At 44.0% G+C, this 26,685-nt stretch overlaps 4 protein-coding genes across 5 annotated transcripts; 3 read left to right on the top strand and 1 right to left on the bottom strand.

The window, feature by feature from the left end:
• The first annotated feature begins 838 nt into the window (after positions 1-838).
• Positions 839-2,718, top strand: LOC306746182 (uncharacterized protein). The gene is made up of 3 exons (XM_079229054.1): positions 839-1,312; positions 1,419-1,542; positions 1,679-2,718. The coding sequence occupies exons 1-3, from the start codon at positions 1,304-1,306 to the stop codon at positions 1,897-1,899; spliced, it is 354 nt and encodes a 117-aa protein (XP_079085180.1). The 5' UTR covers positions 839-1,303; the 3' UTR covers positions 1,900-2,718.
• A 22-nt stretch (positions 2,719-2,740) lies between these two features.
• On the bottom strand, positions 2,741-8,189 carry zc4h2 (zinc finger, C4H2 domain containing). Its single transcript, XM_079229053.1, has 5 exons — positions 8,086-8,189; positions 7,210-7,381; positions 6,785-6,957; positions 3,203-3,365; positions 2,741-2,862 (listed from the first exon to the last, which is right to left on the bottom strand). The coding sequence occupies exons 1-5, from the start codon at positions 8,136-8,138 to the stop codon at positions 2,749-2,751; spliced, it is 675 nt and encodes a 224-aa protein (XP_079085179.1). The 5' UTR covers positions 8,139-8,189; the 3' UTR covers positions 2,741-2,748.
• Positions 8,190-9,021: 832 nt separating this feature from the next.
• On the top strand, positions 9,022-16,747 carry LOC306745702 (moesin-like; the record flags this gene model as incomplete). 2 transcript variants are annotated; one of them, XM_079228538.1, is made up of 15 exons in its annotated part: positions 9,022-9,105; positions 9,761-9,808; positions 10,046-10,129; positions 10,207-10,302; positions 10,476-10,598; positions 11,094-11,245; positions 11,349-11,432; positions 11,523-11,669; positions 12,170-12,266; positions 12,880-13,043; positions 13,185-13,315; positions 13,517-13,677; positions 14,118-14,210; positions 14,732-14,965; positions 16,583-16,747. In XM_079228538.1, the coding sequence occupies 15 exons, from the start codon at positions 9,022-9,024 to the stop codon at positions 16,745-16,747; spliced, it is 1,863 nt and encodes a 620-aa protein (XP_079084664.1). The 2 variants fall into 2 exon arrangements, with proteins under 2 accessions (XP_079084664.1, XP_079084665.1); XM_079228539.1 differs by lacking the exon at positions 9,761-9,808.
• A 1,218-nt stretch (positions 16,748-17,965) lies between these two features.
• On the top strand, positions 17,966-25,756 carry LOC306746003 (progesterone receptor-like; the record flags this gene model as incomplete). The annotated part of the gene is made up of 9 exons (XM_079228868.1): positions 17,966-18,801; positions 19,785-19,921; positions 20,140-20,256; positions 20,655-20,762; positions 20,855-21,061; positions 21,846-21,990; positions 23,002-23,132; positions 23,293-23,444; positions 25,333-25,756. The coding sequence occupies 9 exons, from the start codon at positions 17,966-17,968 to the stop codon at positions 25,495-25,497; spliced, it is 1,998 nt and encodes a 665-aa protein (XP_079084994.1). The 3' UTR covers positions 25,498-25,756.
• Positions 25,757-26,685: the final 929 nt, after the last annotated feature.

Here is a 26,685-nt window from a genome sequence, read left to right as displayed (position 1 = left end):
AATTCATCCATTGAGGCCACATATCTGTGTGTGTGTGACAAATAAAAGCAACTGAGTAAATACCACGCACACAAACACCACTTGCTTCCAACTATGTTCCTGCCGGACACAGTGGTGGAATAATTCAATCGATCAGCAGTTAATCTGTAATTGATCAGTCACAATGCTGTCCCTTGAGTGGTAGAAGATCCTGTGACTTTAGGTTTTCAGGAAGCAAGAGAGTCTTTGTGAGTCTTTGGCATTGGCACAGACTCAGACGTCTCCAACATGTGTAATCAGCCTCACTTGTTATTTATGTCTAAACTATCAATATACATCCACAAAGCTAAATCACTGAGTAAACTGATATGCCATTACTAACATAGTTCTGCCACTTGGAGTTAGATCAGTACTGCTTACAAAAGCAGACATTACAGTACTCAAGCAGTTATAGTAATGAGGCCATGACAAAAATAGGAGCATCATGTACAGTAAATTCAAAGTGCAACAAAACTAATACAACTGATGATGAATATTTGCCACAAACAGAGATTAATTTCCATTAAAAAAATCATCTTGATATTCAAGCAAGAGAAAATATATCAACAGAAACAGCCTTTTTATATTGCACTTTTTTTTGTCTAAATATTGCACCTTTTATATTTGGTATTACACATTGTTTTGCACTTGTAATTATGATTCTTGTCACTATAAATTCGATGAATAAATAAATGAATGACATTGCATTACGTGTAAAACAGCGTCCTGTGCGCGCGTCGGCCACCAGATGGCGCTCGTCGGTCGCTGATGGCAGGAAGTGCAGCTGTCATTAACACCAAAAGAAGAGGGCGCGTAAACACCGTCTGGTGAAGATGAACACAGTGCTCTCGATGAACTTTGTTTCGAGGTTAAAAGTCTGTTGATGTTTCACTTCCTAACTCTTGGTTTCGATACTCGGGTTTATTACGTTATTCTTACGTCACCAACTAAACGTTATCGTCGGGTTGTAGGTAATAATTAAGGCTCGCGTGCTGTGTTTTGTAACATGGAGGAGGAAAAGGAGGAAGACGCCTTGAGGAACCACTGCCGACGGATGACTTCTCGTGTCCGTCACAAGCAGCAGCAGTAGCAGGAAGAGGGACAAGATATCGCCTGGGACGAGTTTAGAGACAGAAAATGTAGAACATGTCCCCTCCTTCTCTCAGACTGTGCGGCGCGCGAGACCGCACGAACCTCCCACGAGCTCATATGTCAAGGTCCCGAAGTCCAGAGCGTCCCGCTTCAACTGCTCTCACTGCTGAGGCTCAAAGCCGTCAGCGAGAAGATGGCGCGGGTCAGGCAAAACTCTCCGTGTGATTTGTTTTTCTCTTTTTTTGTTTGTGTGTTGCCATGATGCCTAATGTCGCCACTTGGGTTTGTGTTGCCGTGTCGTGTTGCAGGCTGCGGAGGTGGAGCTCCACGAGCCCGCGGGCTGCAGCGTGTGTGAGCAGGAGCAGGCTGCTCTGGCCTTGAGGAGCTTTATCAGGAGGAAGAAGACACAACTGCAGTTCCAAACCCTGAAGGGCAGACTAAACACACACTCACTCACACACACACACACTCACCCTCTCACACAGTTTTACACTCTCGCTGACCACCGATTTGTGTCACTTTCACCAGATTCACGTGATTTTTAAATCCGACTGTTTTTCTGTTCTAGGCGTGTGCACCTTTGGGTGGGGTCCCATCGATTTGCCCTTCACTGGATTCGGGAGGAACTACTCAGTGGAGATGTGCGGGTCACAGCAACCTGGGGTTGCCTTAGCAACGACTAAGGAACGTGGAGTTGCCCTGGCAACAGATGAAATGAGGGGTTACCCTGACAAAAAAGCAACTGGAACTCATTTAGAAAGACCTCGCTGTCCTTTTGCAGACAGATAGCTGCAGACGTGACGGGCGCACAGTGCTAATGCAATGAGGATGACGGTGTTGTGGTGTAGTTAAAACATGTCGCCGGCTCTTTATTTTTGAGACGCAGGATAAACCCGCCCAATAAACACTAATCCATACGCTGACGGCGGCGTCCTCGGGTTACGTTCACGCCGCTAAATAACCGAAACAAATGTCGAGCCTTTGTTTTACGTGTGGGGAAGAAGAAAAAAAATGACATGCTAACAGGGTTAGTAGAAAACAGCCATTTATTTGATATCACTGTATTAAAGTTAAACACACAACACTGTTCAGAGCAAATGAGTCTGGCCTTTTTTTTTTTTTTATCATCCGTGAACACTGTAAACATTAAAACAACATTGTGTTTTATTTAACTTCAATTATACCTATCCAATTTATATTTGGCACAAAAGAAATACACAACAGACAGCCATGGAAGCACGCATGCATTGCAAAAAATGTGAAAGTACAGTACAATATCTAAGGCAACAAAACAAACAAAAAGAAACTAGCAACATAGGCAAAATTATTTAGACATTTTATCAAGTTCCTCTTTGCATTATTGCAGTTACATTGTTAGGGGCTAGTAAACCTACTACAGTCATACAGTTACATACAAACATCCAAAGCACTGATGAAACCAAACGAGATGAGGACATTTCAGTTGACAGTTCATGAAAAAAGGTACTAAGACAATTTGTTAAATTTGGGACTGGAAATTGTCCTGTAGCACAAATCTGTGATTTCACCCATACATTGTGATGTACGAGGCTGATCCTAGATCAGTGTGTTGGACCAGGTCCCTTTTGAACCCGACTGAAGCTGAAGGTAAAGTAGGATCTACTCATCAGGCTTCCTCTTGGGCTTCTTTGGGTTGCGGGAGCGGCTCTTGGCCTTACACAGCGGGCAGATGGGAGCATTACGGTGAATCTGCTGGTGGCAGGACAGGCAGGCCTGGAGAGAGAGAGAGAGGGGGGAGGGGGGGGGGGGGAGTACATTTAGAGCAATCACTTCACATTATGTCTTCCTCGCTGTGCTGAAGAGATGACTGTGTGACGAAGCTTATTCTTTTCTTTATTCAACGTTGGGGTGGTGTCCGAGTTTGTTTTCTCTACATACGGCACAACTAGGAGCCAATTACATCGTGGAAATTCAAAGAGCTTTTTCACGACAGAGAAACAAACCACAAAGTGCAGCTTAATTAACTATAACTTAGGTCTTAACTGAACTGTAGCTTTTTTTTTTTTGCCTTTCTTTAACAGATGCGGCTATTTTAGGTCAGGCAGAGCAATACCTTCATGGGCGGGGGTTGCTGTCTGAAGGTGGCCGTCTGGCGTGCATCTTGCTTCCTGGAAACCTGAAGCTGCTGTGCTGCCGCCGCCGCGGCAGCGAGGGATTCTGGGATGGCGGGCTCATGCGGCTCCTTCTGCCACTCTGCTTTCTGCTTCTCAAAGTAACTGTTTGAAGAAGAAAAGAAGAGAGAAAACCGAGCTAGGTGTGATGCTTATTTAGAACTTATGAATCATATCACAGTTGAGATTATCCCATCTACTCTGTATCAAGAGCTGTGGAGTGGCAAAGGCGAATAAAAAAAGGAGACTAAAATTGGAGAACATTATCGCCAATCTCGCACATCCCCTTTATGTGAACGACTCTGAGCAAAAGTATTTTCATTGTGAGAGTGTTTGTCTGCTTGCATGCGAGTGTGACCGTGAGTGAGGAGGGCTGGGAAAGAAATGTGGCCTTGGACTTTATGCCTCACTGGCCCATTTTCAAAATAAAAAAGTGATATCCTATTTCTTTAGGCTCTCAGGTTTCTCTCAAAATAGGTTTGCAATAGAGTAGAGCATTAACAGAACAACTGTAATGGGTCGTATACCCTGTGACCATGATCCAGCAAAGCATCAACAAACTCACTTCAACATTTCAAGAGGATTTGATATGTCTTAATAAGGGCTCACGTTGAAGTTGGATTTGTTTGCTACTACAGAGGTGTGAATGCTCGGCATCTTCAACTTCACCGTCGAAGCATATCTTAAAATGTGCCCAAACACTCCCCATGGGCCTGTGGCGTGATGATTTAAGTATCATTACTGTTAATTTGTGTTTAATTAGATATCCACTCAAATATGCAAGTTCTAACATCTCCCAGGTGTCATGTGTCTAGGAAGAAAAGGCACCGAAGGAATACTCCAGTCAGAACTTTTTAACTATCTCGTAAACTCAGGGTACATTGAGGAGCACACCCGAGACAGAAAAGAGAGACGCCAACCACCTGGACAGATGAACTCATCATGCGAGCTTCCACAACAGGATGCGGCCAAACTGAGAGGCCGGCCTGCCAACAATGTGGCCCGTGTGAAAAGCAACGTTCTCCTAAATGGGGCTCTTCATTTGTAAAGATATTTTTAATTTACGGCACATCAAATATCCCATAAACCAAAATGAGAAATAACACATGTTGAAATCAACATCAAGGGCCCTAAATCAACTGGCAGAAACATTACAGCCAAACTGGGTCTTTGTTTCCATCTGTACGATGGGAGAGAAACATCTCACATTAAAAGCACCTTTTCAACAAGCATCCTAAACGTGCACTTGAAACGTGCACTAAATCCTCGATCCCATTAAACAACCCGATCACGAAGTAAACTAGCCGTCGCCGTCATCTCAGTTTTGCTTCATCGTAAACTCTTCCATCTTAATGTCATCCACAGTTGACAGATGTCGGACTGCACTTTGTGGATAACAGAGACTCTGAAGCTTCAAAATTGATTTATTGTTCAGCAGTTTCAGAAGACACAGAATCTTAAAAGGAACGGAGGGGGAAATGAAGCTGGACAGGAATTTCTGAAAAGGCTGACAGAGCTCAAGAGATACTTTTCTGTGAGCCTGAAATTAATCACATGTCCTCCACATTACTGCCAAGACACATCAAAGACGTCTTGTGAGTAAAAATAGAGTGTTTTTTAGCATTTTGATCTGATCAATCAACTCATTGTCTTAATCTGATTAGACCTGCAGGGTCTATAACTCAAGGCTTCACCATGTGGTTATTTTTTATATAGACAATTTATTTATTAAATGATTAGAAAACATGCTAGTTTGCTAGTTTGTTAGTTCATAGATAGATAGATAGATAGATAGATAGATAGATAGATAGATAGATAGATAGAGATCTCAAGATGATATGAAGTGACCTATATTTGGGTGGAATATTTTGGCCATATCGCCCGGCCCTAGCCCAAACACAATGACAATACCTTGAGATAATCAATATAACTAGCTGTCAATAGTGTACATTGGGGCTAAACCAGCCTTTCCATAACCTTCCATAATAAATTATAAAAATCTGACAAATGAGTTGGGTTCTTCCAGACCACTGATGACCTGAAGATCATGTCCCACTCAAAGAATATTCCCTTTAAGGGCGTTTTCATGTTCAGTGCGATGGACTACGATCGCAATTCTTCTCAATATTTCATCACGCCTGAAATATTCATGACCATTGTGTTTATAATGAAGTTGCAAAAAGACAAAGTTCCATAACGAAAATATTATATTCGATAAACAAGGTATTTCAAGGTATTGTATCAAAGTTAGAAATTCCAGTATTGTTTGAATACTAATACTGACACTGCTAATAGATAAAGGAGCAATATGATAATACAGTATATGCTTTAAATTTCTAAGATATAGTTGTGCAGTGTTCTACGCAGACTGGATGACAAAGACTAAGAGACTTGACCTAGGCTTGAGACTAGAATTGGACTTCCAGAAAATGACTAGTGAGCATCTCTGCCCCTCACCACCAAACAGAACTGGCATTAAACCACTATTTATAATGCTGTTCGGGTTACTTGTGTTCTATTGCACAATGTTGTACTTGTTACTTGTACTGTGGTCAAAGTGCATTTTTATCTGAAGGCAGACATTGGAGGAATTCGCTGCTATTTACCTAGTTCAGGCTATCGCTACTGTCAACATAAATGAATCTGTTAAAATCAAGTTTTGAAGTATGTGCTGTTCACACTTGCATCATCAATGGTCAATTTTGTATTTTTTGGGGGTTATGAACTAATCCTAATATAATACAGAAGACTCTAGGGGACCTTGGTGTACAGCAAGGCTCCATTCTTGGACCATTTTTTCTTTGTGAATGCTAAATGTATATGTACTTGTCCCCTATAAATGAAATCAAATAAATGATAAGAAATTAACCAATATACTTTATATGTCCCTACAAACCTGAGTAAATTTGGGCTTTGCACTGTACACAATATCAACTTGTTTTTTTACTGTGTACATATCATCACATTCTGTTCTGTGACCGTGACATATATAATCTGCTAGCTGCTGTATCTTTTACACTTATATAATTAATATATATATATATATATATATATATATATATATATATATATATATATATATATATATATATATATATATATATATATATATATATATAGTTTAATGAAGTTATAGTTTTTCTTCTCAGTGTCTATTTGCACCCGGGTGGGATTAAGTTAGTAACACAGCAGCAGCAGCTTTCTGCCAAGATTAAGGAATAGTAAACTTCAGAATTGACTGTTGATATGTGAAAAAGCACAATGGAAATTAAGTTAAAATAAAACCTGTTCATCATATGCCGAAGTGTTTCATACAAATGTTGAATAAGTTATTTTGCATATGTCTGAAGAAGCAAATAATCAGCTGTAAATCCACTATGTTGTAAGAACATTTAATGAGACCTAAAACATGACCGTAGGTGCACTGTGAACACTTGTCAAATAATTTTCACTGTAACTTGCATGCACTTTAGTGTGAGTGCGTGCGTGCGTGCATGCATGTGTGCGCGTGTGTGTATACTGACTCCAGGGAGAGCTTCTCCTCTTCTTCGTTCAGGTTCGGGAGTCTGTGGAGGCCTAAAGTCATCCTGAGAGCATCCACGTGCTCCTTCAGAGGTTTGTACTCGTCATGCAGGCGCCGAGTTGTTTCTAGCAGCTTATTCAGATCGTTCTCTGACTGCTTGATGGTGCTCTCCATCTGAGAGGACAAGAATGGGTAGTTCAGAAGTGCACAAGTTAATATGCTCTGTATAAGCTGTGCGTGGTTGTACCTGGTCATTACACATTGTATACAGGAAACAATACAGGGACTGAAATTGCATTTACTATATCTTGACTATGTGTTGCTGATTTAGCATCGCTGTTCTCAGAGCTGTTGCTAACTTGAAGTCATCTGAAAGCTGGACTGAGATTTCTGCAGCACTGCTCCATCTCTGAACGTAGGACTCACCACATTTATATCTGCGTGGATGAGCCGCAGCTCCTCCACGTGGGCCATTTTCTCCTGCAGGAGCAGATCCATCTCTTGTTTGTACTCTTTCAGGTGCTTCTCCTCAGACTCCAGAGAATCAAACTCAACCTTAAGACGAGTCTTGATCTTCTGCATCTGGACCGTCTTGTTCCTGCAGACAGTGGCACAGACAACAGAGACTACAGCTGTCAAGGCCGTTTCCCTCACAGGTGCAAACAAAAAGGGAGATTTTCTAAAGATCTAAAACGCCATACATTACTTTCTTTCTCCCCCATCTGCATGGCAGTGCTTTGAATTTGCATACAATTATGAATAACCTCGCAGAACGCGTTGATATAAAGCAGTAATTACCTCAGCCATGAAACAATGTATTGTCGTTTTATAGTGCATGCATTCATGTGAGTTATGCACATCTGCGAAGAAGAAGAAGACATCAGAGGAAACAAACACCACTCCAGATGATGACAGACCGATGCGCCTGCTAGCTACGCTGCTAGCTTAGCCACGTAAATAATTAGCACCGCACACATCTGGCATTTTGTTGATACACATCTGGATAGCTGACACAGGTCTGACGCGAACGTGCGCCTGGTCTCAGCTTCTGTGTGTGCGTGTTTCTCCTCCAGCCCGCGGGGACTGCCTCCTAACACCCGACGGAAACGAGCTACAGCCTGAATATGAAATGTTAAAGCCCGAGGCACCGCAGCAGACGGGCTAACGTCAGCTAGCTAGCTAGCTAGCTAGCTCAGTAACAAAAGCGAAGCCAAGGGGCCGCCGGCTGGCTACCGTTAGCCCAGACAGCGCTCATCGATACGAGTCGCACGTCCGACAACAACCGGGTCTCCGCAGTCTCACCGTATCTCCAAGATGTTTTCCAACTTGCACATTATTTCTTGTTCGTCCGCCATGGTTCCGCGAGTCGCTTGTCGTTCAGCTTGGCCGGCTCGGTTACCCGTTAACGCCACGGTGGTCTTCCTTGTTGATAATACAAAAAAAAAACACAATGGACGGTGTGTGAGCGCGCACACGAGCACGCGCCCGCAACGTGAAACCTTTGAGGCTGCGCGCGATGAGTGGCACCGCGCCGCGCGACCCGAGCCCTCCTTGGCACGCGACTGAAATTAAATACAGACAGGAGTTTACTGTCACATTGAATTGACAAATTAAAATAACAGTAAATCGACTGTAAAAAAAGGATGTTATGGTCACAGCTATACCTATTAGTTTATTACAAGTTAAAAAAATACTCCAAACATTAAAAATCAGAAAAGAAAACTACAAAACATGTCATAAGAATGAAATCCCATTATACATTGTAATGCATTTAAATTGCAGTAGTATTTAAAAGTGAGCTATATCACACTCTGCTGTTGAGCAGTTAGCGACAGGCCTACAAACCGAACACCACACTAAACTCTAAAATCACTGTATGCCATAACTTGCGCTTAAAACATTAACTCAACAGATTATTAGATAAGCAGAGTGTGCTGGCGCCATCACTGCAACTGGAACACCAGGTGCTGAGTTAGGCCCACGCCTAATTGGTGTACCTCTGTAAATAGGTTTGGGAGATGAAGATCATGCCTAGGTTGTAAATAAATGATTCTCAGTCGAAAAATCAAATCAATTTAAGAGGAAAAGTCTCCAAAGTAGATGGAGGCTGCCTCTCTCAAAACATGTGGGCCCCAGGCTGCCACTGGATTAACTCGAGAGAAGTAGCCTACTTGGGAGCAATACAATGGTCCATTCTCATTCAGTAATAATCCTGGTCGGTATTGCAAGCAGTTTCATATGACTCCGCAGAGAAAAGGCTACGACAAGCACCTCTCTGAAGAAGGGTTTCGGCTACAGATTAAAAAAATCCAAATGTCAACTGTAAGTAGCTACCCTTCAATTTTATAATAACTTAATTTACCTTTGTGTTTCATCTGTGCAGTAGTTGTGTTGTAACTGTAGAGTTTTAACTGGAGTTTGTGAACCTGCTTTGTTATTTACAAGCTACCAGGAGGTATTGAGAGAATTCTTATCAGACTACATGAGACGATATCATGCCCAGCTTCCAGATGTTTCTTATTGGTGGTGTTTGTTGTTCCTGGATTTAATGTGTCTCGTCACATTATCTAGATAAACAAAACCAAAGCTAAGCATTCTTTTCCTGTGTTCATAAATATGCACTGACGCAGTCTCCAAACGATGATCAGCAAGGCTTACAGCAGTTTTACATCATTGTTTCTATTATTATTATGCTTGTTAGAGGCACTCATGAAAGTCTGCTTTGTTTAACTGATCTCAACATAGTTTATTATGAGTTCTAAGCATCCACTTCTCCTCTATTCTGCTTTTGTTTCTCCTGTTGTACAAGTCTCAACAACTGCAGATATGTGTATGTGGTTTTATACCAACATTCCAGACTGACGCTAAATGGGTGTCATTGTTTTTACCCCGTCGTTAATCCTCATGCATCATGGACTGAACCCCATGTTCTCAGCTGAGTCTAAAATATACTGTGGGCTTCATCTTTTGATTGTAGTCCCCACCAACCTCTTGCGATTGGATGCTCCTGGTTGAACAGAAGAATGTAAGGAATACTCTTTTTGGTCATTATTCTGTCAAAGAGCCAAGAAATGTAGCATTGTGTCAGAAGAACAAACACAATTATCACAGAATTGGTAGTGCTTTATTTTTTTCTTTTCTTTTTAAACCCAGCTGATGTTGTTCTGCATGCTCCTTGATGCTCCTCCAGTGGCACACTTGATGAATGAGCAGCAGGGATCTGTTTCCTCCTCTGGCTTAGTGTGAGTGTTTTCTCTGGCAGATCAATGTCCGCGTTACAACCATGGATGCTGAGCTGGAGTTTGCCATCCTGCCCAGCACCACTGGCAAACAGCTCTTTGACCAGGTACAATGTGCATTACAATCAAGCAGGTGCTTTGAAGAGGCAAAGTGTGTAATTGTGTTACTTTTTGTCACGTTTAGATAGTCAAGACGATCGGGCTGAGGGAGACCTGGTTCTTTGGCCTCCAGTACCAGGACAGCAAAGGCTTCTCCACCTGGCTCAAGCTGAACAAGAGGGTGAGGAGAACAACTGTTTGTGAACTGTACATCCCTTGACAGCATAACTTCGACTCCCCCGACATCTGGATGTAAAGGAAGATGTAATCCTGCTTATGGTTTTGGCCCATTGAGACTAATTAGTATGTATCTCTTCATTCCGGCATCCCTCTGCTGTGGGATGCTCATCCCAGGTGACGGCTCAAGATGTGAAGAGAGACAACCCATTGTTGGTTAAGTTCAGGGCCAAGTTTTACCCTGAGGATGTCACGGATGAACTGATCCAGGAGGCAACACAGCGCCTCTTCTTTCTGCAGGTCGGAAATGAGTACACGCATATTGTTTTTATTAAGGGATATATTTGTGACCAGGAAACATTTGGATTTGATTCAATTTGATTGTACTTTTGGAGAATGAGAAGGAGCCAGACCCACACATGTACTATTGATGTATGCTAACAAGAGCGCAAGATTCATATTTAAGCAACAATAAGAATCAATTAAACACACATTAGGAATCTGGACAAAGTGGATATCAGAAGGCATTTAAGGCTTATGCAAGTGCAAAAATAAATCAGGCTTCTCGATCAAAACATAGCAGTAAAACGTCTTAATGACCAGTGTTTGTTGGTTCCATGATGACTCATGCAGATCCCATCAATCCTTGTGGGGTTGATGGGGACATGCACACAAAAAGAGGTCCAGGCGCATTAAATTAACATATGAGAACACATATGGGTTCTCTCTCATCATAAAACATTTGGGTATTTGTGCGTTAAAGCAGACCTTTCAGTCTTTTTTTCTGTGTTTTAGGTCAAAGAATGCATCCTAAACGATGACATCTACTGTCCACCTGAGACCGCGGTGCTCCTGGCCTCGTATGCGGTCCAGGTCAAGCAAGGAGACTACCGGAAAGACTATCACGTCTCGGGATACCTCGCAAGAGAGAAGCTGCTGCCACAAAGGCACTGAGTCCTATGGTTACGAGTGTTCACCAAAGTTCCACTTCATTCCAGTTTCAGCCATCTGTATTCTAACCGGTGTGTCTTCTTTACTGATCAAAACCAGGGTTTTGGAGCAGCACAAGCTGAATAAAAATCAGTGGGAAGAAAGAATCAAGGTGTGGCATCAAGAGCACAAGGGACTGCTGAGGTACTGCAGTCGTATTGGAAAAAAAGACATTCATGCATTTGTTTTTGTAAGCAGGTGTTCTGTCGCTCATTAAACTGCTCCACACCACAGAGAAGACGCCATGGTGGAATACCTCAAGATAGCCCAGGATCTGGAGATGTACGGGGTCAACTACTTTAACATCAAGAACAAGAAAGGATCCGAGCTGTGGCTGGGGGTGGACGCACTGGGGCTGAACATCTATGACAAGAAGGACAAGTAGGCTGCATTTTCAAAATGTCTCTTGTTGTTTATACTGCATTCATGGTCCCCAGAGGACAACTATGTACTGACTTGACCCCCTGACCTTCCATCTAGCATCACAATGAAGTTGACTTTTTCCCTTCCTTTTTTTTCTTTTTTAAATATCGCAATGATTATTGAATAGACGGTGACAAAAAAGTGATACAGATATCCATGGTCCCCAGAGGATGGATCCTAATGATTTTGGCGATCCCTTCGAGATCCCCCCACATCAAAATTAAACTTTCCTGAAAGAGGACATTAATGCTTGTGATTCGTTCCAAACTGAACCAAAAGGAAACACAGTAATTAAAAAGCAGGTTTATGTTGTTTATATTTTAAAATGGTACGTTTTGCATGCTAACACAGCAAAACTTGCGTTTTCTCCTCAGTGTCATAATTATGTTTCAACTGTGTGCAAAGAACATGGCACTCTCTGTTAACTAATGTGGTAAAACCATGCCAATATTTCACAGGATGACCCCAAAGATCGGCTTCCCTTGGAGTGAGATCAGAAACATTTCCTTCAATGACAAGAAGTTTCTCATCAAACCAATCGACAAGAAAGCTCCGGTAGGCAAAAGAACCACAACATTATCGAGAGCGATTCATCTGCAGCAGCTATGAGGCGTCTCGTGATGTGAAATGTTTAGTTAGTGGGACATTTCTTTCTGCATACCTAAAGTCAGACTTTGTGCAAGTATGTTGATCTGTGAGCTTATTTTAGCCAAACTCAAAACCATGCATGTATGTGGATGGGATTAAACGGCTGCTCCTTCTTAGTACTCATTGTTTTAGCATTAGCAATGTTCATGAAACAGTTTTCACAACTATCCTTCAAGTCCTTCCTCAGAGATATGCCTATTCATATTTGTTTGCTGCGACTATGAACAGGAGATGTGAGAGAATCTCATATCCTCGTTACTGATGAAATTGCCATTTTTGCAAGCGCATAAATTACAACAAGTAGTTTAATGACAGCAGCTGCTCCTTGATCTCACTCACAAAGAGGAATTTGGCCTCAGACTTGAATTTTTCTGCTCCAGAAAGCCAATTGTTGAGAAAAATGTACTTAATCCTCCCAAACACAACCAACCCGTCAGGACATAAACCCATTCTTAACTGTAAAACAGATCTGACTGTGTGTCATAGATCCCTGCATGCTGATTTTCTTTCTGTGTTAAAGGACTTTGTTTTCTACGTACCCCGTCTTCGCATCAATAAACGTATCTTGGCATTGTGCATGGGGAATCACGACCTGTACATGCGCAGACGTAAACCTGACACCATCGAGGTGCAGCAGATGAAGGCCCAGGCCAGGGAGGAGAAGAACAAGAGGCAGATGGAGAGGTGAGGAAAGAGGACATAAAGAAGGCTTTTTTCATTTCTTTTTTTACAGTTTACAGTGTGTTCTCTTTGCTTTAAGAAAGAACTGTCAGGGGATCGAGGTCTTTTTTTCAGATGTGTATTTATGCACAATTCTCCTGTCAGGGCTCTGCTCGAGAGTGAGAAAAAAAAGCGAGAAAATGCAGAGAAGGAAACAGAGAAGATTGCTCGTGAGACCATGGAGCTGATGGAGAGATTGAGACAGATAGAAGAGCAGACAAAGAGAGCTCAAGACGGTCTGACAACTTTCTGAATACAAATGTTTCTCAAACTTCAGTTTTATGTGTTTTGTACCTGTTTAAAAATATCAAAAGAACCGCACAGTACATTGACAGATTTGATCTCTGTGAAGCGTACGCTATGTGTGGGCCTATCTGGGTATATGTGTAGGATGATATTTTTTTTTGTGTGTGCGCACGGGTGCCATTGTGTTTCAGAGCTGGAGGAGCAGACTCGCAGGGCTCTTGAGTTAGAGAAGGAGAGGACAATTGCTCAAGAGGAAGCTGAGCGGCTGGACAAGGACCGCAGAGCTGCAGTGGAAGCTAAAGCAGCCCTGCTGTACCAGTCTGAAAACCAGATCAAGAGCCAGGAAAGTCTGGTAAAAAAAACACACCTGCATTACTGGGTTTAATTCAATTCCACTTAAATCGATTAAATTATAAGGCGGATTCCTTCACAACCATAAAAGTTGAGAAAAGAAACTGCTGGAAAGTGATCATTCTAATTACTTTATTTCCATGATCAAAGACTCATGATATATTTACATCTATTGATCAATACCACCTTAAAGATGGAAACAAGCTATTGATGTCTTCAAATTATTCTCAAATTCAGCTTGAGAGTATACTTCCAATTATTCCTACTTTTAGCCGATTGAAAAGAAAGGCCACATAACACATAAGTGCACGCACAGACACACACATACAGACACACACACATGTTCTCTCTAACACACACAAGCACTTGCAAACAGAGCACAATGACCTCAGATCAGGAGCACTCTTAACTCTCTTCCCATTTGTGTGCGCGTGTGTATAGGCCACTGAGCTGGCAGAGCTTACCTCTAAGATCTCCCAGCTGGAAGACGCCAAGAAGAAAAAGGACGAGGAGGCGAATAGATGGCAGGAAAGGGTGAGAATTAATGAAAGAACCACGAGAGAGAGAGAGATAAAGGATGAATCAAACATGAGCAAAAAGGGATGTCTGACACTTCTGAGCTTTGGGCCCGGGTAAAGTAGAAAAGGCGGCGACCACGGAGTATATCAGAGTTTCAAGATTGTGATCATATGAACTTAATGGGTGTCACTTCATTATCACGGATAGCGAGGCTCAGCCATGTGATGCCCTAGTTGGTTCAAACTTTTTTATTAACTGTATATTCAAATTTCGCAAAAAAAAAAGATTGGGCCAAAGTACACGCAAATCTCCTTATTCACATTATTTCACCAACGAGACTGATGCACGCAATGCTAAGAAACCGATTGAGTCATAGAGGACAACATATTTGGGAGATTCTCCCTTCATTAGTGACCTTGAAAAGGTTAAGATATAATTGAAAAGGATTGACTGAAGAACAAAAAAAGATCTAAAAAGGCTACTTGCACTTTAATATCCAACCACAGCTCTTCAATGCCATCTATGTGTGTTGACAGGCGGCGGTGGTAGAAGCGGATTTGGAGCGAACCAAAGAGGAGCTGAAGACTAAACTCATGGGTGTCCACCTCCAGGATTCAGTCCACCCTCCCATGCACGAGCACGACGAGACGGACGAGAGCAGCGCCGAGGCCAGCGCCGAGCTGACCTCTCCAGGCACGGTCCGAGATCGCAGCGAGGAGGAACGAGTAACGGAGGCCCAGAAGAACCAGCGGCTGCAGACAAACCTCAAGGTAAGGCTCAGTGAATGTTTTTAGATTTCCTGCATTTGCTGTTCCCTTGTTCACCGTCGGGGTCAGAGGTCATGGTCAGATAGAGATTAGCAGTCCCAGGGCTGTCCTGGAGCTTTTGAGAGTGTGTGGCTCTATGGCAATGTTGGACCAAAACTTCTGAACGACTGCTGGATGGATTGCCATGAAATTTACTGCCGGCATTCATGGTTCTCAGAGGATGAGTCCCACTGGCTTTGGTCATCACCTGACTTTATATATATATATATATATATATATATATATATATATATATATATATATATATATATATATATATATATATAATAGATATATTAGATTATTATCCATTATTAGTCCCGCAGTGGGGAAATTTGCAGGATTACAGCAGCAAACAGGGTAAAGACATAGTGAGACATAGTGAAATTAAGTACAGGTAATATAAATAATAAATGGTAAAAACAGTAATAAAACAGTAAAAAACAACAGTACTGAATTATATATATATATATATATATATATATATATATATATATATATATATATAACTATTATTATGAACAGTGTATTAATATTGCACAGGTTGAAGTGTGTGTGTGTGTGTGTGTGTGTGTGTGTGTGTGTGTGTGTGTGTGTGTGTGTGTGTGTGTGTATATATATATATATATATATATATATATATATATATATATATATATATATATATATATTTGTTGGTTTAGAAATAAATACGTGCAAAAAAAAAAAAGTGAATTCCCATGCCCTCGGCCACACATTATGTTTAGTCCTGATTGGCAAATGTTGGCATGCTAACTGGCGATATTAACCTGATGAATATTACCTGCTAAACATCCCGATTGCATTGTCGCTGTGAGCATGGCAGTGTGCTGACACGAGCATTTAGCTCAAAGCCCAAGTGCCCAAGTAAAGCTTCAGAGCCGCTAGCAGAAGACTCTTGGTCTTGTTTATGGAGAATGTCTGGAGCACTGACTTCCATTCTTCACAGCTGTTTTTTATGGTAATTCTTAAGTGACTGTTTCATGTCAAACCCATGAGGCTTAAGAAGATGTGTGGGGCGACATGTGCTTAATATTACCCAGTTGCGTGTCTGTTGCCTTTTCCTTGTGCGCCTCACAGAGTTTGTGGTTTGCTATTCACATTTTTGTTGTTGCTGTGAGATTTTTAAAGTGTTTTGGTACACTCTCTGTGTTGCCCTTGTTGATACAGTCATATAGAGGTTTCAACTCTGTAAATATGGCAGCTTAATTGCCACCAAAATATGTGTTTTACCTAGAACTAAGTGCTCTGTGCATAATAAAACATTGTCGCAGGAACATTATCATTCTTTTGGTTTCATTCCTGTCGCAAATCGCATCCAGACCCATGCCTGAAGTGAATGAAATAACAACGCTCTCTATCTCACAGCCCAAACAAGATATGGCACTGCACAGAGGACTCAACACAAAACTGGACTTAATAACTATGCACAATGCCGTGTTTTCAGAAGGGGATTGAGTGGAGCACACGGGGTGATGGGAGAGGGGCAAGACGTCTGAATGGTCTCCTTAAGATTCGGAGGAAAGAGAATCTTATTCAATGTGGTTTTGTGTTCTCTTTCAGTTCCTAAGTACTGAGCTGGCTAGAGCTGTAGACGAGAGCAAAAAGACCCCAAATGACCTGATCCATGCTGAGAATGTGAAGGCGGGCCGCGACAAATACAAGACCCTGCGACAGATTCGCCAAGGCAACACCAAACAACGCATTGATGAATTTGAGTCCATGTGAGAAGGGCTGCTGTCGCCCGACTGAAGGCAGGATGAGGATAGATGATGAAATAGGACGAGTGGAGAGATTTTAGAAGCATGTAGGTGCAGATTATTGCATAGGTAGAAAATGAACCTGACATAACTGGGGAAGGCACATTATACTGTTGCCGCCTTTTAATGTCCATGATTGTAATGCCATTTCATCTGGAAACAGGTGCCAACTGTTGAAAACACATTCCAGTTACATAGGAACAAAAAGAAAAACACCTGAAATGTCATCCATGCTGTCATTTATGAAGAGGTTTGCTGTTGTCCTTGTAAATCATATTACAAATGCGTGCAATGCCGACTAAAGAACATGTTATCCACATTGATTCGTGAGAGAGATGCCATTTAATTAAGATCATTAAAATGTTTTTATCCCTGCAGAAATAAAATACACACAGAAACACCGTGTGCCGTTTGTCCACGTGAGCTGTGTCTAACAAGGCAAACTGTTTAAAAGTGGCAATCAAATGAAATTCATTATTAACCTCAAATAGAGGTCTGTCCATCAAATATAAATAGACAGACAATTAAAAAAGGGACATTGCCACTGAGGCAGCCTGTATAAAAAAATTAATACAAAGTCCCATCACTGCCTGTTGATAACTAGATAACAAAAGCCTAGATAAATATAAATTAGTTTCTTTTAAAAGTCAATTAGTGTACAGGACAATGTGTACTTTATCAAAACCGCAATTACTGCCATGTTTTGTGGATTCAGCCACCGGACACAAAGAAGCCCAGACAGCCCAACGTAAGTATTGTTTAAGTCCCAAATGAACTGGAACGACCACAGTCCTGCGCGGACATGGCAGCTGCCAGAGTGTGTTGCTGAGTCTCTTATTTCTTTTAATTCAGCTGGATGTTCTCGCGAGACTCGTCAATATGCCAGAGTACAAAGTCAAGTTACAGAGTTCAAACCGTTACTTGTGAGTGTTTTCCTCCCGTTGGCGCAACAGGCAGTGACACCGGTTACTTTGAGGAGTAGAGAGAAAAGTTAGCCGGCCCTTCATTCGCGGAGCAGGTCGACGGGACGTCCCTTTCCTGAATTCAACCTATGTCGTCGACAGCTCTGATTCTCATATCCGCTGAAGCGTATACGGCCGGAGACTCGTCGGGGTGGGTGTTGTTTGATTTGTTCACCGTGTGCAACCAGCGCGCGGCTGTAAAACTGTCTCTACGCGAGCCAGAGATGGCCTTTCGCCTGAGCTTGTCAGACTTGGAGGAGACGTCCAACTCTCTAATCATGAACGAGCGCGAGCGGCTTAACCACGCGGACACCTGTGCGCGCGCGACCACGGCCGAGCTCAGCAAGGCGGTGTCGGTGTCCCTTGGTCTGGACTCTATGTCTTCTCCGCCCAACAGCATGCACCCGTGCTGCGGCGGCGGCGGCGGCGGCGGCGCCGCCTTCGCAGAATTTGCCCCCGCGGTGGAGAGCAGCTCCCGCAGGGTGCAGGAGTTAGGAGGAAGACGCGGGGACGACTTTGGAGACGCGTGCCACGGCATTCAGCAGGTGAGCTGCATGGAGCTGCTCCGGTCGGGCGACATGGACGGCGCGCAGGGCGAGACGCGCGACTCGGTCATATCCAGATACGTCTGCAAGGAGTCCAACTTGTTCATGAGCCCCGCGGCGGAGCTGCCCGCGCACCCTCAGGTGGACGAGCTCTTCCCGTTGAGACCGTACTCCGCGTACTCAGCCGGACCGAACCCGTACAGAGACCCGCCGGGCGTGTGGCGCACGTACAGCAGCCGGTCCGAGCCAGAGAGAGGCGGATCCGGCGGACATGATTTGTTGTGTAAATACTGTAATTGCGAGCAAGGTTCTCTCGGATCCCGACGGGAATGCCACTGCGTGTGGTACAGCAAGGGTGAGCAGGGGGGTAAAGGCGGCGCGCGCGCGGCGGCGGTGGCACACGGCTACGGCCAAGTGGAAAGTTACCAAAGTGCGATTCCCCAGGAGCAGCTCACTTTGTCCGCCATCAAGACCGAGCCATCGGTGTGGATGGATTGCTCGGATCGCAGTTTGAGGTAAAAATAATAATATACGTATTAAATAAATAAAAACGCATTTTAATGATTAGCTCTGATTTGGCACCAAGTCAGCAGCGCAGTGCTGTTAAGAGCTGCACTCTTTCCTTCCACTCATTTTAGTCCGACATTTCTTTAATCAGTAATAAAGAACAAATGCAGCTGAACTTGGTGTGAAGTGATGCGTGCTTTAGTCTACCAAGTCTACCAAATCTACCTTTACAATATCCCTTCTTTTTTTTAAAAGTCTTTAGAATGTAATACTTCATTGAATCCATTATCTTACTTTAACGCTCCCCCTGTCCTTCATGTTCTTCTTGTACTTATATCTTGATGTTACTACAGAGGATTGCTGCACTTTGCCACAAGGCAAATGAATCAACAGGCACTAAATCTGATATTGTGTATCCCCCCATTCGCCATGCCAAAACCTAGTCCAGCTGCAGAGGCAGCTGCGTCTCAGCATTCAATGATTTGTCCCCCAAACAGCCACATGTGCTCTCCGGCGGCCTTGGCCAAGTTGCATTTCAGCATCAAAGTTCACTCTATCCCTAACTTTCCACTAATACCACGTAATACACCAGTGTCACTATAAACAAGAGATACGGCACCTGCTCTGTGCCTGGAATGAAAGACGCCGTCCTGTTTTTCCACTTCTGGAAACGGCCGGCCAACGCCACAGTTCTTTAATTACAGGTGTGCCCGTGTCTTAGATCACTTACTTTGTTATTGTATACTCAACCCTGGAACAGGGAAATCCCTTACTACTGTAAGTGGATCGGATTTAGGGAATTAGTTCCCCAAATGTCATAACAGGCCCTCTGGGGATGTCGGGATTTACAAGCCCTCACGCCCTCTGGGGTGTGGTGATTTCCAAGCTTCCGTCCCATTGTTCATTCTGACATTTATGACTGAGCCTTATCTGTGCCCACTTTCGAATCCTTTAGGAAAAAGCCAATAAATGTGTGTGTGTGTACGTCCAGGCATGAGGATTTGTTCCCAGGTGTGTACCTGTCGGACAGGAGAGTGTGCCAGGTATGCGGGGACGATGCCTCCGGTTGTCACTATGGAGCTGTCACCTGCGGGAGCTGCAAAGTATTCTTCAAGCGGGCCGCTGCAGGTGGGTCTGACACACACACACACACACACACGCACACACAATTGCTCATTACGCTGATTAATTTCTTACGCCCACCCGTCCATGCAAGCAGGACACAGTGACCTGACATGATGAGGTCGATTCACTCGTTATCAGTCAACACCCACATATCTCTGCTTTTGAGTGAAGGCCGAGGCATTGTTGAGCTCTCTCCCTTCAACCTTTTTCTGTACCACCAGGTAAGCAGAACCACCTGTGTGCCAGCCGGAACGACTGCACCATCGACAAGCTGAGGAGGAAAAACTGCGCCTCGTGCCGTTTGAAGAGATGCTTCATGTCGGGCATGAGCCTGAAAGGTGAGAGGCCAACGATTTAGTGAGGGAGGGAGTGAGGGGGCTGAGAGGAAAGTATGTGTGGCACGTGTTTGGGAAGTGAGCTCAGACCGGTTGAATACCTTTCATGCATTGGATCAGAGCACACCAATCAAATGTTCTAGCTTAAATACAATGTAACAAATCCATTTCTGCAAAGGCCAAAATAGCATTTTCTCGGCCAGTGGCCACTGTCGAGAGACCCTTGCCACATTGGTTACGATAAGGAACAGCTTCAGTCAATTCCTTCCCGTTTCTTTTCCCAGATTTCTCCAGCTATCTATTGTGTAATAAATCAGACAAAACAACTTGGAAATGGAAGCCTCTTATCACCTTTTTTGCCCTCATGCCTTCTCCCACGCCTGTGTCGTCTGTGGTTCTAGGTCGCAGGCTGAAGGGAACTGGACAGCCGAGGAGCGGAGAGGAGGAGCAAGGGCCCGGGAAGAGAGACGTCCTCTTGGAGCCAGGAAGCTTAGTCGTCAGGGCTCCAAGTGAGGGTCGTTGTGAGCGCCGCGCTAACTCGATGCTGAACACCTTCCGTAAAACATGTGATGACATTTCCCCCCCCTTGTGTCTCGAGCAGCGTCCCAGGACCTGGCTTTCTGCATCCCCCCGACGGTGCGCTCATGCCTCTCCCTGCTCAGCGTCCTGCAGGCCATCGAGCCGGCCGTGGTCAACGCGGGACACGACCACGCGCAGCCGGACAGCCCCGTGTCCCTGCTCACCAGCCTCAATGAGCTGGGGGAGAGGCAGCTGGTAACCGTGGTGCGCTGGGCCAAAGCGATACCAGGTAAACTAGTCCGGGTCGAGGTGCGTGCCGCGTGTGGGTGTGGCCGCCTGCTGCACGAGGCCGAAATGTCCTGAAATGTTTCAGTGTTCTGCCTAGCGCCTGACAAGCCATGTGCATTGCAGTAGAAAAAAAACAAACACCCGACAAGGTCAGACATGTCGTGTTGAGCTACAGATTGGAGAACACCGAGAGTCCACTCAGTCACTTGATGGTGGCCGTGGGATCAGAGGGTCGAGATCGAGCAGTCCTTTTAATCATGAGGCTGGCGGTTTGATCCCCGGCTCCTGCTGTCCTCGAGCGAGACAATGCACTTAACGTAGCTTCACATCAGCCCACTGCTCCTAAATTCTTCGCGTGGGTTATAGTGAAAGGTCACATCTCGTGTATAAAGTGAAATTAAGTTTTTATTGCAGTTAAGTTCACAGACGAGCTCTGCAGGCACCAGGGGAAAAAAGTCTAATGTCTGATCTAATATCTGTTGTCATTGTACAAGGCCTCCACCTCTTGCTCCAGAGATATGAGGCAATGCCAGGGTTGTATGCCAGTTAAACTTCTCCATTTTGAGCAGCCGATCCCTGTTCGTGTATCCACCACTAGAGGGGGATATGTTCTCATTCAAGCCAAGAGCGGCAGGCTGGAAAAGGCCCACCATGTATCAACATTTATTATTATTCCTGTTATTAGCCTGAAGACTTTGCATCTACTAAACCCACTTGTGTTTGAAAGTGTTATTTCACCATTTTCAGATGTTTTTATTTTTATTTAAATAAGTGTTTTTCAATAGGTTTCCGTGAAATGCACGTAGATGACCAGATGTCAGTGATTCAGCTGTCCTGGATGGGGGTGATGGTGTTCGCTTTGGGCTGGAGGTCCTACACGCTCACTAACAGCTCCATGCTGTACTTCGCTCCAGACCTGGTTTTCAATGAGTAAGTCACGGAAAACACTCATTTTGCACAAAGAAGTCCCCTCCCAACCCCCGTTTCTCAAACGAAGAAAGTTTTGTTGTGACATCTGGTTTGTTGGAGTATCGTGAGATATATATCACCTGTCACCGCGATTGGAAGGAAAGGCACAGCGGAATACGAGCTTCGCTGTTGTTTTTTTAGTTTTTTTAAATCACACGATGAACGGCGTGTTGTTCAAGGCGAGGCGGTAAACGACTGTGTTCTGCTTCTACCATTTCCCTCGTGCCTGATGTGTAGACGTGGCCGCAGAGGGATCACCTCAGATGATTTATTCCGTTTCATCTTCACGAAGCCGACATCAGTTTCCAAGAACTGCCACGGCATTGAGTCATTTCCTTTTTCCATTACATTGACGAGTTTCAGTTCGCGCCGCCACCTCTTCCAGCCTCTTTATAAAAAAAAGAAAAATAAAAGAAATGTTTCTGACACCTCAACTGCTGTTTTTTTATTTGTACTTAAAAATAACAAGAACAACTTAACATAAGAGCAAATCGTCCGCACTTGATATACACAAATAACACGTCCACCGCCTCTTATCAGTAAATTGTTTTCTGTGTTGAAGGAGGATGCTGCTCTGAATGCTGAAGCCGGCCACGGGCCTTCAGAGCAGCTTTCACTCGGCTGGTGTTTCGCGCAGCATTAGCAAAACACTTATTCCGTCTGAATTCGACCTCTGTCACTATTGGGCTGCCTAAGACCCGCATGGTAATGGATACGCCTGCCCTCGTTGCTGACCCTCATTTTTCTCTGCCTCTTCGTCGTTCCCCTTTTCCATTATCCACCTCACTCATTTCTTCTAACCTCTGCAGCCTTTTCCTCTTTTTCACTTCTGCCTCCATTAATTGTCTTCGTCCTTTCTATATTTCTCTCTGCCTGACCCTCTCTCCTCCTTATGTCGCACCCGGTGCTCCTACTTCTGCTCTCACTGTGTTTTTTCCTCTTTCTTTTTTCCCCTCCTCCTCCTCCTCACAGCCAGCGGATGCAAGTGTCCAGTATGTATGAACACTGTGTGAGGATGAAGCTGCTCTCCCAGAGGTTCTGCATGCTGAAGGTCACTCAGGAGGAGTTCCTCTGCATGAAGGCCCTGGTCCTCTTCAGCATCAGTGAGTCCGCCCGGGGGAAAACACGTCCGAAATAATAAGTTGAATGTCAACTCTGCGAGTGAAATATGACTTGAATAGAGTTCATCCTTGCTTCAGAGAATTGATGGGGTGGATAAAGTCTGGGAGAGTTATTGTTGTGTGCTGGCTTTTGTGCTCACAGTGCCAGTGGAGGGCCTGAAGAACCAGCGTTGTTTTGATGAACTGCGGACCTCCTACATCAAGGAGCTGGACCGTTTGGCCAGTCACTGCGGAGAGACCACCCGCACGCACCGACTGTTTCAGCTCACGCAGCTGCTGGACTCCCTCCAGTCGGTAATGGACACAATCCGGCATCATATATGAAAACTTTGTGAACCGTTGCATAAACGGGACTTCAGTCGGCGTCACTTAACAGTTCCTCTAGAAGGGAAATGGTACAAAGTGCACCAGATCTAATTTGACCCAAAACAATACTGCGCTAAACTTTTGAACTTACTAGACCGCATAAAGACTTTGTTTGTCATTTCACGGCTGGTTGACTCCAGGCTATCAGTTATTACATTTCAAATGGGAGTAGCAATGTCTATTTCAGCCACCGACACATCCCGACTACCGTAATTCCGTCTCAACCTGGGGTACACCTCCGGTTTGTGCACAAATCCCCAGCCACCCACCGGGGTTAAACGCATACCAAAGGGTCATGTGACTGCTTTACCTTCTCTGCATATCAGGACGGAACATGATGAGTCACCCTCTGCTGGTGGCATTGCTACATCAAGAATAACTGTAGAGCCCCAGAAGGAACTGCCACACGTGATGTCCACGATGCAGAGCACCCTACATCGAGAGCCAGTCAATATCATTTAGTGCTGGCGGACTGCACTCCCATGCTAACCTATATACCGCATTGACAGGAAACATAGCAGCAGCAGCAGCAGCAGCAGCAATCAAAGCAGATTATATCTGCAGATGCAAATACGCTGACGTGCACCAGGAAATAAAATGCTGCTTTAAAACGAGTCGGAGATGGAGAGCTCTACAACATGCTCCATCTCGGAAATGATTACTTTGAATAGGGAGGGACAGAGTTGTATTTGTCCAAATACAAATTCTGAGCAAACTAAAGCAATAAAAAAGCGAAAGATTAACCAAGTTTTGGCTTTGAGAATGAGAGTATTAATAATTGACTCGTCTGTTCTTCATCTGCTGGAGAAAATTAAAACTTTACAAACTTGTGTGTCTGATGGTAAAGTTTTTTTTAAAAAGCCTAAAGTTATAAGGAGTTCGTGACATATTTTGTACATGTTATATTACCGTTCCTATAAAAAAAGAAAATTAGAATTTTTTCTAAACTGCATTCAAAACGTCTGGTAAAATTAACCCTTTTTTTAAACTAAAAGCTCCCAGTCTAATTTATGGCGACTATATGCCTTCATATGTGTTAAATAAAGGGTCACAATTAATGTTTTTCATCATCCATTCACAGTATCATTTTGTTCACCCTATTTCATGCACAGATGTAGCCGAGACCAACAAAGTCAGTAAACCCGGAAAGAAAGCATCGTTTGAGACCCGTTTGTTATTCCCAAGACCGTGCTTACAGGGATTTGAAATCATTTTTGAAACATTGTCAATGGAGATATGATCTGGTGGGGATGTGACCACTAGAGGGTGTAGATCGACTGCTTTTCCTCCTTTTGTGCCACTAAAACTTTTAATACTAATTGTAAGAATTATCTAGGTTAAAAAAAAAATCCTCCGTGACATCAGTAGGTGGGGCGTGACCAGAGGAGCTGGAAAGTTTCCTCCCAAAGAGCCGAGCTGCAAGCAGCTTCAGCCGCGCGTCTCTCACTGTGGATTTACTCTTAAGGGCTCAGCTTTGTCAGCGTCCCATTCGCATCTCTGATCTTCTATCGGCGCACGAGCTAGAGGGCCGCCAGGGACCGTCTGGCAGGGCCCCTTAGGCAGAAAACCGGAGTTGATCAAGTCTTTACCTTTCGGCTTTACCCTGCCTGTGGGGCTTAGAGCGTCGCAATGAGTGCCATCTTTTTAAATCGCCTCCTAAAGCTCGCGTCAAAAGACGGGTTTGGATGTCGTTTCCTCTTTAATTCGCAGGTTTTGTTCTTTTTTTCTTTTGTTTCCCCCGCCCCAACTTTGCACAAACGTCCGCTAATAACCTCTCTCTCTCTATCTCTCTCTCCTTTTTGCTTTTTGCTCTCAGATCGTGAGGAAGCTGCACCAGTTCACCTACGATCTGTTCCTCCAAGCTCAGTCCCTGCAGACGCGCGTCAACTTCCCCGAGATGATCTCCGAGATCGTCAGCGTCCACGTGCCCAAGATCCTCTCGGGCATGGTCAAGCCCATCCTTTTCCACAACACGGCCTGAAAGAGAGCCCCGGTGCCGCTCCTATGTGTCGCTTGACTGTGGGGAAGCTGAAACGGGCTCGAGAGGGGTTTCGTGGTTTCACGAGGTGAAGCGAACCGGTGGAGCACGGTGAAGCCATGAAGGGCATAAAGGGCATTCCTCCAGTCTAATTGCATCCACTTTGTTCTTCTTACTGCCTGCTATCTGTATCTCACACACACACAGACACACAACACATGTTTTCTGGAGCCAATTTAAAAAACACTTTTTTTTTTTTCCTCTTTTTTTTTTTTCTTCTTTCAAGCATGCATTCCTCCACACGGGCTCATGAAAGGCCGACCGCCCGGCATAGACGTCTTCATATTTAACTGGCAAAGGGCAATATTTTATTTCTTGAAGAGGAGCTGAGCCGGTAGTGAGAAAAGTCGGTTTGCAGAGTTTGCATTGCCGTAGCTTGTGTGTGCGCGCAGTGGTCCGACATTTGCACTCGCTTCTTAACAATGAATGTTCTTGTGTGCGCCCGAGGTGAGCCAAGTTGATTGACAGTTAATAAACGGCTGTGGCATGCATGCTAAGACACAAGGCCGTGAATACAAGGACGGCACTGATAGCGGTTCTGATCCATAGGAGTCATCGCCGACTCGTCGTTTTAGGTGTCCGCAAAACAAATACGCTTTTAAACTGCAAAGTGACAATCAAATTCCAAATGTATATTTAAGAATTTTCTAATATATCAAAAGGTCACATTGAAGAAAAATGATTGTAAGAAATACTTTGACTGTACTTAACTATGGCAAATTCTTTTTTCTGTTTTGTGTACTTTGCTTGTTTTTTGAATGCCAAACATTATCCAAGTATTTAAATTTTTTCCAGAACAAACATTTCATACTGTTGTGACTTTTTCCTACAGTTTCTTAAAAAGTGTTCCTCGCAAGTGCTTTTCGTTGTGTTGTCACCGTGCGTACGCATTGTAGCTCTTGACATTTTAGACAAACCGCCGACAATGTCCCGCCAAGAATCCGCTAACTGTGATGCCGCAGTTTCTCAATGTGTAATAAAAACTGTGTTTTAAAAGTGTGTTTCCGTTTGTCAGTAATGAGGGGCAGATTGATATCGCAGCACACATCTCTCCCTGACAGTGTGCTCTCTTTTGAACGCACGCTTTCACGGTTGTACAACTGTTTCTCTGATAGATTTATTTCAGTCCGC

This window comes from Taurulus bubalis (assembly GCF_910589615.1).
Source record: "Taurulus bubalis genome assembly, chromosome: 13".
NCBI classification, from domain to species: Eukaryota; Metazoa; Chordata; class Actinopteri; order Perciformes; family Cottidae; genus Taurulus; species Taurulus bubalis.
The sequence above is the reverse complement of the archived record's forward strand: the minus strand, read 5'-3'. Positions and strand labels throughout refer to the sequence as shown.

Coding starts and splice junctions, on each gene's coding strand:
- zc4h2 (XM_079229053.1), bottom strand. CDS start 8,138: ATGGCGGACGAACAAGAAATAATGTGCAAGTTGGAAAACATCTTGGAG. Junction 6,958..7,209: donor TCCACGCAGATATAAATGTG/GTGAGTCCTACG, acceptor TTGTCCTCTCAG/ATGGAGAGCACCATCAAGCA. Junction 2,863..3,202: donor AGCAACCCCCGCCCATGAAG/GTATTGCTCTGC, acceptor CTCTCTCTCCAG/GCCTGCCTGTCCTGCCACCA.
- LOC306746182 (XM_079229054.1), top strand. Junction 1,543..1,678: donor GCAGTTCCAAACCCTGAAGG/GCAGACTAAACA, acceptor TTTCTGTTCTAG/GCGTGTGCACCTTTGGGTGG.